Source organism: Pleurodeles waltl, chromosome 10 (assembly GCF_031143425.1).
Source record: "Pleurodeles waltl isolate 20211129_DDA chromosome 10, aPleWal1.hap1.20221129, whole genome shotgun sequence".
Lineage (NCBI taxonomy): Eukaryota > Metazoa > Chordata > Amphibia > Caudata > Salamandridae > Pleurodeles > Pleurodeles waltl.
The window spans coordinates 252,480,578-252,494,086 of record NC_090449.1 but is presented as its reverse complement, the minus strand read 5'-3'; the positions used below and the strand labels follow the sequence as shown (position 1 = coordinate 252,494,086).

The 13,509-nt window shown below is 42.1% G+C and overlaps 1 protein-coding gene across 4 annotated transcripts; it reads right to left on the bottom strand.

The window, feature by feature from the left end:
- Positions 1-600: 600 nt before the first annotated feature.
- Positions 601-9,370, bottom strand: LOC138261413 (zinc finger protein 3-like). 4 transcript variants are annotated; one of them, XM_069210341.1, is made up of 3 exons: positions 9,279-9,359; positions 6,031-6,058; positions 601-1,968 (listed from the first exon to the last, which is right to left on the bottom strand). In XM_069210341.1, the coding sequence occupies exon 3, from the start codon at positions 1,852-1,854 to the stop codon at positions 1,141-1,143; it is 714 nt and encodes a 237-aa protein (XP_069066442.1). In that variant the 5' UTR covers positions 1,855-1,968; positions 6,031-6,058; positions 9,279-9,359; the 3' UTR covers positions 601-1,140. The 4 variants fall into 4 exon arrangements, with proteins under 4 accessions (XP_069066442.1, XP_069066443.1, XP_069066444.1 ...); XM_069210342.1 differs by having other exon boundaries at positions 9,161-9,313; XM_069210343.1 differs by lacking the exon at positions 6,031-6,058 and having other exon boundaries at positions 9,279-9,370.
- Positions 9,371-13,509: the final 4,139 nt, after the last annotated feature.

Below are 13,509 nucleotides of genomic sequence, written 5' to 3'. Positions count from 1 at the left end.
AAACATTGATCTCCTCTTTTCCATTTGCAACATGAGTCCATTGCTGACATGGGCATAAACTCCCTTCCTTCTGCCACCAAAGAGACAGTAGATCTGCTCTTGGCCCGTAAGTATTAACTATTGGTCTTTCTACTGCCTCTGAGTTTTGGTTTTGCTGCTCCATCGTAAGCTGTCTAGGTAATTCATGTTGAACTCTACTCATAACTGTGTGCTGACATGAGGAATGTATGCTTGTATATGGGTAACTTAAAGTTAACTCAATGTACAGTGCATTTGTGTTTAGTGATATCTGGGTTAACAAACATTACTAAATTTCATATCTGGAAGAATAACAAACATTTCTTTGTGGCAAAGAAAAACAGAATTGCCTTTATAATTCTCTTGAAATTCATCAATGGCTAGATCACCAAACATAAATGTTTTGGGTGCTCTAGAATACCTGGGACCTTCATATTTTTTTAAGAACTACGGTCTTAAAATGAGAGTACTGAAATTACTATTTTCGCGTTTTTTCTAGCAATGCAGAGAATATTACTAAAATGAAGGCAACAAAAATGATTATTTACATTATGAGGATATATCAATAAAACAAACATTGCATGAAAGTTTTGGATAGCTTTATTATCGTTTTGTCAGTGCATCGTATGATAATGAGAAGTCATCCCATTATAATCTACAACTGAGAAGCTAGGAGACTGCAGATATATGTACAAGCAATTTTGTTATAATGTGCTGATAAACAGGCTTCCTATTCTCTTCTTCTGAATTATTCCAGCGTGATTTGTCTCACTGTTAAAGGATTGTATAAAGACCCAGAATTGTTTGTGCAAGTATGATTTGCAATTGAAATCCCTCATCAAAGTGGGACAATAATAGGACTTTGCCTCCATGGGTGGCGCGGGGGGGGCGGTGGTGCTGTTATTCTGTGTTCTAATATCCATTTACACTTGTGAATCGTCTGCTGGCTTCTCAGCTGGGAACTCGGAACAAATCTTACATTGAAGTTCAAACAAGGATATGTTTTTTTTCTATCCATGATAAATGCATTCAAGTTGGATAGAGCTTTACTACATTTAAAGTAAAAACAGACCAGCCTTGATAGCGTTAGGTGTTGATATCTTTCACTGCCAACCTCTCACATTATCCGAAAGAGCTCTTTGTAGTACATGTGTTGAGCCTTGTGTGAGACCTCTGATGTTGCCTCAGAGATGGCAATGATTTAAAATGATTCCCACATTCTGGACAGTTATACATTTTCCCCTTAGCATGAATTCTCTGATGACTGCACAGAGTTGTGCTATAAGTGAAGCTTTTCCCACATTCCGAACACACATATGGTTTCACCCCAGTATGGATCCTCTGATGTCTGTAGAGATTTGAGCTAACTGTGAAACTCTTCTCACACTCCTTACACTGATATGGCTTCTCCTCTGTATGAATTCTCAAATGTGTGTAAAGACTTGAACTTAAAGTGAAGCTTTTCTCGCACTCCGTGCACTGGAACGGCTTCTCTCCTGTATGGATTCTCTGATGATTACATAGAAGAGAATTCTGAGCGAAGCTTTTCCCACATTCTACACAATGATATGGTTTTTCTCCTGTGTGGATCTTCTGATGCCTGTACAGGTTTGATTTTTGTGTGAAGCTTTTCTCGCACTTCGTACATTGGTATGGTTTCTCCTCAGAATGGATCTTACGATGCACGTGTAGAGTCGATCTCTGAGCAAAGCTTTTGTCACATTCCGTACACTGGTAAGGTTTCTCCTCAGAATGAATCTTACGATGTGCATGCAGAGTTGATCTTTGAGAGAAGCTTTTGTCACATTCAATGCATTGGTATGGTTTTCCCCCCATTATGGATTATACTTTCTTTCACTCTGTGCATTGACAGAATTTTATTTCTCGTGCTTCACGCTTGGGAGTTTTGCAATACTGTAATACTGCGGGTTTACTCATTAGTACGCCTTTCTGTGAATGAAAAACAAATTATTTTCAGTAAATGAGAAAATATGGAGGAGTTCATAATATTTTTTTTTTTTAGATAATCCTTCTTACCATACAGTTTTTAAATGCTCTAAATTACAGGTCTTCTTCATAATCTTTTTTGATACTGAACACTTACTTGGCTTTGCCGGGGTTTAATCGTGTAGCCTGCAGGTTACTACCTACCTCAGCCACAGTGTCTAACTCACTAAGCCACCCCATCAGTTGGCTGAATGTCACGGTAGATCCTTCAGGGGGATGAGTGCTCAGATTCGTGGGGAAAAGAACAGGCAGTGCTAAGGGGCAGAAAAGGGGACACTGCCCTTTGGGTATGATTACACGCTGAAAAGACCAAACCGCCATGGTGTGAAGATGCAGAATTCCCCAGTGCTTGTGCCCTTCTTACTGTTGATCTGATGCTACATAAAGAACCAAAATGGCTTGTCCTCCAATGTCTCCCAACGGCGAGAAGGCGGTACTGTTTTGTCAGCCGTTAGTTCTGCTCTTAAAAATTGGCAGTCTACGTTATAGAGTTAATCTCAAGAAAATTACAAGAGTTAGCCCTAAAACAGAATAAAATAAACCTTAAAGAGAAGAATATGTAGATGTCAGTTAATCATGCTTATACTTATATTAATTAACAAGTGCTGGTAAATATGATGAATAATATAGCACAGATTTAAAGGAGCGTGGTCATAAGTGCATACAATCTGGAATTACCAGACAAAGATAGGCCCATAAGCGTGTTCTGAAAAATGTTTGCATCTGTAATCATTCACAGTATCCAATTGCTACCACCAGGCAGATTCTGGTGTTTAACTACGTCCAGACTCAGAGTGTGTCTGCTTCCCCATGCGCAGGACATGTTCTTACTGGATCCGTCATGAATGCTTGTCAAATGTGTCTCCAGTCATTGTCCCATTGTGGAACCATGATTACAAACATGTTGAAGCACGGTAATGGCGCTGAAGTGCAGCAGATCTACTTTATGAAAAATAACCAATTCCTTTCTAGGAGACACAGTTAGCTAGGCCACATAGCATGCTGTAGACCCCGCAGTAAAGTAGAGCCCAGGGTGGTGAAAGGACCCATAACTCTTCTCATGGTCTTTGTAGATCTCTAAAGCTGAGCTATGAAGATGGATGACCCCAACACTTGAGTGGGTTTCACCTGGGTGAACACAGTACAGACAGCAAAAATATTTTGCTCTGTGCGGTTAGTCTGGCTGCCCACCATCCAGTGCACGCCGCACAGAGTAGTGGCTTGACCTGGTTAAGGACATACTTGACATGCAAACCTGCACATGCTCCTTTGAAGATGATCATCCCCGAAACCTGTTATATCTGGATGAAGGTCATAGTATATTCCACCTCCCTAAGTGAAACTGGCAATTTATACTTAATTTGTTCCTAGTTCTGAAGGCAATACGAATAGAGGCGGAGCTGTGTTTGAGGTACAATGTACAAACCACGTGGGACTTAATTTTATCCTGTCTGACTTGGGACTCCTGGCTTCAGAGCTGCCCTTAACTGAATAACATTTGGAAGATGCACTTCTTCGGGAAAGGAGGATAGTATTTTTTTTTAAACAAAGGGCAGAGTGCCTAAATTGTAGGTCTCTTTCTGCCTCAAGTCACAACTTGCTCGACATGCTGAGGGAGACATTTGAGCAGGGTTTTATATCCGGCTCCGACCCAGGATAGTTACCACAGTCTTGCAGGAATCGAAGGGCAACAACACCTCACAAGAAGAAGCAAAGGGGTTAGGCGTGCTCTGCAAAGGATGATAAGCAGAGGTTTAAGAGACTGTTGGCCTTTCTTATCTGTTTCAGTCATGAATGTTTGGATTCTTGATTCTCTCTGGTCGTGCTTTGCAGTTGCGATTGGGAGTGCCTCTGAGGATAATTATGTACTCTGGAAAGCCTGCATGTGCCCCCACTCCAGCTTGATCGTGGCACTGCCTCTGATAGCAGAATCTGCTTTAAAAGTGACAGTTGAAAGTGTCAAAACTGCTTTACTAGTAAAAGTGGCAATTTGAGGTTTACTACTCAGGACGAAACGTTGCAAAATCTGCTTTACTGGGTAAATGTTGTCATTACATCCTAGCACATTTTGATCAAAATTACATGCCCAGTGACCATTAAAGTACTCTCCTTCATACTCATTCATGTGATATGAGCGTCGTCTTCCGGAGTCCTGCGTTTTAATGCATCATGTTTGATCAGTTTCACATGCACATTATACTTTGCCGTGCACTATGCTGTTCTTGATCTGCAGACAACGCTGAGGAGTACCCCCAATATTTCCAGCAGCACAGTCTGTAAGTGCTATGAAGTGCTGAGTGCTGCCGGTGGCCTAATACACCTCCCCGAGTATTGTTTAAACGCCCACCATTACCAGTTAAAAATTGAACGCTATTTATGGAGACCTACACTCCCTCTAAAATTGTGGGTTTCATTTCCTAGAGAGAGGAAGGTGCTTGCATTCTTAAGGGTCGTGAATTACAAAGTGGCGGTGGAAGCTCAGGGGTATTTAACCACAAAGTGGACCTGTAACGCTGCGCACCGCTACCTGCTGGTAGAAAAGGGACCCCATGGCCAAGAAAAAAGCGCACACAAAACTAACCTCAGGTTTTTCCTTGTATGATGCTGAAGTCTATAAACAGCTGCAGCTTTCAATATATTTTTATATATTTTTTTTGAATCACCATTCAAGGTGTAGGGGAGACAAGAGGTCCACAACATGTAGCTATTGTACAGTTCTGGCTGGGGTGACAACCTTACTGTATGCCATCACATACACTATTTCCAGTCCTGGGCCTACATGTGACAAATTAATTCATTCTCGATGTTTTAGTCTTGATTTGCTTCCGTTAAATAATTCGACAACACCCCTGATTGGAGGTAGCTTAAAGTGATAAACCCAGGACTAAAATCACTGCAAAGACTCTGAATGCCATGGACACCCTACCTGATTGCCTGCTTCAATTTATGCAAAAAAAACTTAAAAACTGAACAAAGATTGATCAGAAAGGTGGCAATAATATTATCCAATGAGATTTCTCCCACAGAGGCCAGTCCTTATGGGTTTATGGAAAGTAGTTCCAAACTGGGCATAATTATCTGCTACGGTGAGTTACAAAGCCCAAACAAAAATGTGATTTTGTTGATGTTTTTAACATTAGAAAATACAAGGGATCCTTTCTGTTAGCAAACTATTTTGCGTGGCTGCTATGAATCTAACTCATTGCGGAAATTATCAAAGACCCCTTTCGCAAGGCACTGGGTAAATTATTGGATTCTGATATGAAAGAAGAAAAAGGAAAATATACTTCAGTTCTCATGACCGTGCTCTTGGCTTTTTGGTTAGACTGCAAATAAGTGACCATAAACACATAGAAGAGAGTTCGAAACCCCCATTAAAGTAGGGACTTAGACTACAAAAAGATTCTCTGGAGAGTTGTTTACCAGCCTGGAATATGAAACAACCAGCACTGAACAGTTTAAAACAACAAGCTATGAATTGTTTGAATACTTCTGCTGTGTAGCTACTTGCCTTTAACTCCAAGGTGTGCTTAGCACGTAATGATGTCACACCGTTAACAGACATAAACCTGCACGCAGTGAAAGGAATGGGAAGCATGTTCTTATTTTTATTTAGAAAAAAAAATATTTGATGCAAAGCACTGCTAAATGCTATTTGGATCAAAGGGAATTTTTTATGTAAAACCACAAAAATATAAAAATATATTTCCCAAAACAAAAAATAATCCTGTCGGTAATGAAACGAATAACGTGCTGATATGAGTGCCCAGCTGGTTTCATTTGTGGGGACCAAAACTAACGACCACGAGCTCTGTGTATAATTCTATAACGATGTATAATGAACTGCCGGCCATGTGGAAAACCATTAACTCTTGAGCACAAATGTTTTAATGAAGGGCACAGTAAAAATTCAGTGTGAAGAAATCCGTAGTAAACACAATTAAGACTCACATCTTTATTTATGTTAATAGACACGTTCACACATATAGGAAAAAGGAGTTTTACCTGGTAAATGTCCATTTCCTGATGTGCCCTGGAAGAGTTAATAGAAAAATGATTGATGTCGACTGTCAGTCATAAGGGTAGATAGTAAATAAGATTTTTTTTTTTTTCAGGAAACTTAGACTCTGGATTTTCACCATGGTTATGGATAAACCACCTATTACATTATTTCGACTGCAGTGGCTACAAAGGCTACCAAATTAAGATAACTGTTACTTGGTATGCAACCTTCATTTAAATAGCAGCAATCAAATGCGAAAACACCACAACCGGAATTTCCGAGACCGCGGGATGTGGGAATTACTGCACCATTTTAATTTTCAATGCAGTGAGCGAGGGATAACTAAGGAAACTGTTTTTTCAGCTCAGTTTTCTAACATTCCATGCATTTATTCCCCCAAATCTAGCTGCCTTTAAACAGGCAAAATGTACCTATGAAAACACCAAAATGTACAGAATTACAGTACTGCTTTGAACCATGATACAACCAGTAGCGGATCAGGATTCGCTCCAAAATTGATGAAGGACGAAGCAGGAAAATATATTTAACAGTGGCGGGTTTTGGGAAGAAACTGTTTAATTTGTTAACCATTTGTTCACTGTATATAACATTGCTAGATATCAGTGGGTTGCTTCCATTATGTGACCTCGCAGTTGGAACCTAAAAAAAAAAAAAAGTGCCACAAGTTTGTTATTGGTGGCTTTCCATGTTACACTTCTTGTGTACTAGCTGGAAAATGGGAGAGCGGAACACAGTTCCCCTAAAGACGGTAACAGTGTCTCCAAAGAGGGTAAGACCATGAGAGAGTGCAGCATGTCAGACCGCCGCGTGCACATGACTAGGGGTTGGTAGATTACGAGTGGGGGACTGGGAAGAGTCCGGAGATCACTTTTTCTGCAAGGACGTAGCCTGACAAAGTTCCCATTCACATTTAATCTTTGCTGTAGATGCTATTGATGAAATGTGTAAAGCAATGTTATTTTTCCCTCATCTGGCGAGCCTGTTTAATACGGGTCATTAGCAAATTAGGAATAAAACATTTGGCAAGGTACATACTTGGTGCTTATCTCCTTTTAACTAAAAAATATCTCAGCAGATCGGATAACTGCGTCCGCCAGGTGTCTGGGGACAGTCACCCTATTAACACCATTACAGGACGATAATAAACATTGAGAACATGATCCTTATTTCATTCCCAGGCTACACCTGATCAAAGTTGGGGTTAACAATCGATATAAACCCCACTTTAATATGATCCCCACTAAAAAAAGATATAAAAGCAACTTTGTTTTTTAGGGTACTTTGGGCTCTGTAGGTGTGGAAAGAATGCACTAAAGTGCCAATAAGGGTTAAAATTCACCCTGGGTGCCCACCAACTCATGGTTAGCCAGAAGACATGCTTTATTCTAAACGTGCCACTTCCCGTGGCCCCATCATCGCCTTCCTGCCGGCTCTACCTGGCTAGAGGGGAGATTATGAGAAAGAATGCAATCTTGCTAGCCCGCTGTTTTATCGCTAACCCTTGCTACAACATGCAATCCTTATAAACCAACCTTAAATCCCCCACGGGCCATGACTAATCTCTGTTAAAAAAAAAAAAAGAGCTCTATTGGGCTGTTGGTACTTTTACTTAAAGAAAGGTCTTTATTCATAAACCCAGTAAAACAGCAATACCCTTTCCAGCAGCAACTTTCACACACAAAGAGATATACGGGTGCATACTCGAATAATGTGCTCGTTTTTTACATCACACTTGTTGCCACAGTACAGCCACCAGTGCACCTGTAGATAAATACACGTTCCCAACTTTTGAAGGCTTGCAAAACTATCCTGGCCACAAGCAAAATCGAGTCTCTGACATTCGTATTAAGGTTTGATTTCTGCAGAAAGACCGTTGCTCCTACTGCAGCAGGCCCAAGTCTGATGTTCATACGGGTGGTCCCAGTCTGCGAGCGAGACGACGGACTAGAGCTCAGCTCAAAGTGCCAATGGCCGAAATCAATTCAGTGTTTTTGTTTTGTTCCTTAAGAGGGAAGCAGTTGCTCCGACTTTTTGTTGGTAGCATAAAAACCTGCACTGGTGGCAGTGAGCTAACTCCTCAGAAATTCTCGCAGTATGAGCGTGTCTAAGAGCTGTAAAGTAAGCACAGTACATTTTTCACAATGATAACGATTTCATTTCACTAATTCCGAAAAGGTAAAGTAGTACAACCTCGATCGGGGATAGAACTCTGCTTTCAGGTAAAAGGATCACACGACCTTATTCCCTGACTGACACAGCTGAGCTGTCTTCACTGTTTACAGATTCGCCGAATCTGGGTCAGACTTACTGACATAAAAGTGGGTATTACATTGGAAAGAGACCACGGAATTATTGGTTGCAAATCATAACATTTGTGGCATACTCAGTGGTCCCCAGGTATTGAAACTATGAAAGTGACCTTTTAAAGTTTAATAAAACTGGGGTTCATTCAACTGGGAAATAATATATATACTGTATATCCTGCATCGTTAACCTACAGACTGTGTGTGTGTGTGTGTGTGTGTGTGGGGGGGGGGGGGAGCTATAAAAAGAGCTAATATTTCCTACATGTTTTTCAAAAGCGTACACACGGTGCTGTTATGCTTTTTAATTGGACAGTAACTGAGAGTCAGACCAGAGCTGGTGTGTATACATAAATTGAATACAGCGCGAACTCGACTCGAAGATACTGGTACCTTACACAAGGACACATTCATTTTTTGGTGGGCACGGGGAAGATTGGGCGATTTGCCCAGAATCACAGGAACTCGAACCTTGTTCCCTAGCTCCGAGGTCTGTAACTCTGGTCATTACGCCACCTCCTGCCCCCCCCCACTGAATGTAATTATTATTTAAATTAATAGAATTGGTGCCTGCTGAAAACATCAGCAAAGACGCCAAGCTTTGAATGGGCACTGCGTCCACTCACTTAGCATCCTTGATCACTCGGCTATTGTGGATACCCAGACGGTGTGCAAACAACATCATTAGACCACATTTCTAAAGTTATCGGACTAACTACATCACTGGCATTGGCTGCCAAGGGACAAAACCCCCTTCTATCGAGTCTTTGGACCCTGCCTATTGCAGCTGGGATCTGCCGGCACGCACCTTTCTGCAGCTGCCTGTCTAACGCGAGGCGGCGCAAGAGGCCCCCGTCTCACAGCCGCTAGGCGCTGTACACCGCAGGGGTCCGGAAGAGGCCCTTTTCCCTGTAAGGAAAGCTTACCACAGCACCACTAGCACTCAGCGCCCGGGGGTACCTGCGAACTGCTGACAATGTCGCTGAGTCTGACGTAAAGAAAAACAAGCACTCAATCCCCTAAACCGAAGCCTAAATCTAAGCCCGACCCCATATAACGACAGTAGTGGGCGAGTAAAGGGAAACGGACACAAGTATCCACAATGCTATTCGAGCTGAACCTGCACGTGTACAGTTTTTTTTTATTGTTTTTGTTTTATTTTTGAGATATTCATATAGCCTGAGCCAAAGGCACTGCATCTTTACAAGAGAACAGGAAGTGTGCTCTGGTTAACAAACATCATAACATGAGTACTCTAGCTAGCAATCACGATGACTGCAAAGCACGAAGAGAGCAGCGCAAACAAACATTTCGTAACAGGATAGATGATACCAGTGGAAGAGATATGAGCAGCGATTGTATGGCAGGACCAGAGACTTCAGATTATGCTTCTCTTTCCATGCTACTTTATTAATAGCAGCCAGTAAAACAAACATTGGCAAAGCCAATAGGTCTCACCTATGCAAGAGCCATTGGCTATGCCAGTGTGTTTTAGCCATATTGTTCATCAGTGTAGCTGCTGTTCAGCATGGTTAAAAGTTAGTGGCATAGAGGAGAGTGGCATGGAGGGTCGTAAAGTGGAAAGGCGAAGAGTGGGGTGAAGTGTTTTAGAGTGGGGTGGCAGAGTGTTGTGTATTAGAGTGGCATAGTGTGGAGTCGCATAGAGTGGCATTCTTTGAAGTGGCATAGAGTGCAGTGGCATTGAATTCAGTGGCATACAATGCAGTGGCGTAGATTACATTGGAGTGGCACAGGGTGCATGGCTTAGAGTGCAGTGGTTTAGAGTAGAGTGGTGCAGAGTGGGGTGGTGTACAGTTGAGTGATGCAGAGGGCAGTGGCGTAGAGGTAAGACAAGTCTAATGGCATAGATGGAAGTGGTGTATAATGGTGCAGAGTAATGTAGTATAGAGTTTTGTTGAGTACAGTGCCATAGAGTGCAGTGGTATAGAGTGCAGTGGTGGAGAGTGGAGTAGTGCAGAGTAGAGTAGCAGAGATTTTAGTGGTGGAGACTGCAGCTTTGCAGATTAGAGTGTCAGAGTGCAATGGTGTAGAGTGGAGTAGAATGATATAGGGAGCAGTGGAGTAGAGTACAGTGATGCAGAGTGGAGTGCACTGGCGTGGAGTGCATTGGAGTAGAGTGAAGTGGCAAAGAGTAGAGTGGCGTAGAGTGTAGTGGCATAGAGCAGAGAAGCACAGAGTGATAAAGTGGCATAGAGTATATTGATGCAGGGTAAAGTGCAGTTGGCATAGAGTGTAATGGCATAGAGCATTGGTCTCCAAACTTTTTAATGCACCCCCCCCAGTTGTAAAATAGAAATCATTGGGGCCCCCTCAGAATTTTTCACAATTATTTTATAAAGATGGCAATGTTTAAATATGCCTAGACCTATTTAAACATTGCAGTTGAGTACTGTTATTTTTTTTAATGCAATAACATGCTTCTGCTCAAAACAAAGGCCTGTTATCTGTATAATGCTTCCTTTGGCAAGAATCTGGTGCCCCCCCTGAGATCACTTGAGGCCCCCCTAGGGGGGCCCAACCCCCAGTTTGAAGACTTCTGGCGTAGAGTAAAGTGGTGTAGCGTACAGTAGCATAGAGTGCAGTGGTGAGGTGTAAATTAGAGTGGTTTACAGTGGATTGGTGTAAAATGTAAGGGCATTAAGTGCAGTGTCACAGAGTGGCATAGAGTGCGGTAGCACAGAGTGAAGTTGTATTGAGTAGATTGGTGTGGCCTAGACTAGAGTGTTATAGAGTGCAGTGGTGTAGAGTAGAGTGACGAAGAGTGCATTGGCATATAGTAGTCTAGTATAGGGTAGAGTAGAGAGGCGTAGCTTGAAGTGACGTAGAGTGCAGTGGTGTAGAGTGTAGTGGTACAGAGTGCAGTGGTGTAGAGTGGTGCAGAGTAGAGTGCAATGGAGTGCAGTGGCGCAGAGTAGAATGGGGTGGGAGTTGAGTATTCAGGTTGTGGTAGCACACTGACATTACAGAAAACACATTTTCAATTGATATTACCATTACATTTGCACAAACATGTTGCTTAACTAATAAAACTATACAGTGCACAAGTGAAAATTAGTGGAAATTGCATTGCCTAATTTAATGATTTGTTTTGATCATATAAAAGTATTTGTTTCCAGCACTCTTTGGAAATAATAAAAAATGTGCTTCCTTTGTGCGTTCAGAATTCTGATATTTTCTGAAATACTTACACAGGTAATTTAAATGTTGTGTGCTTTAAAACACTCTTTCCTACCCCAAGTATTCAGAAAAATTGTCACAACCATCCTGTCATTTTGAGGTCAGAGAAAGAAAATTAAACAAGCCCCTTTGGAAGACAGCACCTGACATTTACCCATGGTCTTTGAATGCATAGCAAATGTTACGACATTAAAACAAGATTTAAAGGCCTGTTAACAGAAACCTAGTTCATGGAAGAATGCAGAAAGCACAGTTTAGGCAAATGGAGGGAAGAACTGAACCTGGAGAACCTCAAGAAAATAAAGACAGCAAATGGAAAGCCAGAAGGTGTGAGTTACAAGCCACAAAGCCAATGGTAATCAACGAGTGGAATGCATTCCTAGGTCAAATTTCTGAAATTCCCCAAAATTTATTTAGCAATCCAAACAGCTGTGCTGTCTAGTAGGCTGCAACCTAAAAACAGCAACACATTTTAACAAAACTACATTACCCATAAAACCTGTTACATCCCCCAACCTACCCACCAATCAGGGTTCATCAATCCCTATGTAAGGGAACGCTGACATCACAAGCCCTTTTTCTTTGCTGCTGTGGCAGTCAGTTAAATATTGCAGCTTTATGTGTGTTCCTTGTGGCATTTGCCATGTCTGTGTGACCCAATTGTGTCTGCTTAATTAATTGCCTATACTGCACAAGCTCTCCCACTTGTGTTTGCTTATTTTAGGGTTACAGGACTTCTACTTTTCTTTTGCTGTCCTTTGGAGTGGGAGCCGAGGAGTTGGCACATTTTTGCTGAAGAGCAGCGCAGCACCCGCAGTTCTCTTTCATTGGTTACTCCTGGGCATGTGCGGCTGTGCACACCTTTGTTTGAATTTCAGAGACCGCTGAAAAACCTATTGCGGTTCTTCTGATACTTATCAAGCAGCCTTGTTAATTGCTGCTGCTACTAATCTCATGCTGAAGGTGCTGTACAATATGAATTAGGGCTCTGCTTGAGGGACTGCGGGTTGCGCCCTCCAACTGGATCTTAGCTGCATATTCTTGTCATTTTGACTTGCCCATAGGTTGCCCCCCCCATTACCTTCCCTGAAGGCGGTTGGGTTTTTACTCTCTTTGGAGGTATTGGGATTGCCCCTTTTATTGGCTCCATGGCACAATCTTTTCATGATGAGGATGGGTATTTCGAAGAATACTACGAGGATGATTATACTTATGACACAGAAGAGTGTTTGGTGCAGGCTCAAGATAATTCAGTTCAGGGTTCCGTTAACATACCCTTGATCCATACTTTGCACCCATTTACTAAATTATTTTGAAGCACTTTGTGCCTAAGGAATGGGACAGGGAGTCTCCCAATGAGTCATCATTGGTGGAGGTCCACTTGGCAGAAGCCAGTGAGCCCACAGTCCCCGATACGGAGAGGTGGTCTGATTCTGATAAGTTGAGTAAACTGTCGCAAGCGGTTTTGTTGACCATGGATACAGAACTTCTGGGGTGCTGAGCATGTCACTGTCTCCTCCAAAGGGAACCCCCTCTGAAGATATTTCCTCTCAATCCTTGTTGGCCTCCTCTCAAGAGGGGCCTCAATCCTCCCCAGACTAAGCGTATGAAGAAGACAAAACACCAGGAATCTGGACTTTCTCTTGGTCAAACAGGGTGTTTGGATTTCGAACCTGAAGACATCATTCATCCACAATCTGCGGAGTGGTCTTCTCTTTCAGAATTTGTGAATTATGTACAAAATCATCTCCAAAAGAGTTTTGATAGAGAGGTGAAGTCCAGGATGAGAGCAGGATGACCGACCCTCCCTCCTCGAAAGGTGGCAGAAATGCCCAAATTGGATCCCAACATGTCAGTTTTCTTTAAAAAGTTCTCCAAAACTTTGAAGAAAGGCATCTTTTACCTGGACAAGCTCCTGAAGATCTCAGAGCAGCTAAAAAAAAACCTGGAGATGGCCTA

Excerpts from the sequence above, each read along its gene's own strand:
- LOC138261413 (XM_069210343.1), bottom strand. The coding sequence starts at position 1,854 with ATGGGGGGAAAACCATACCAATGCATTGAATGTGACAAAAGCTTCTCT.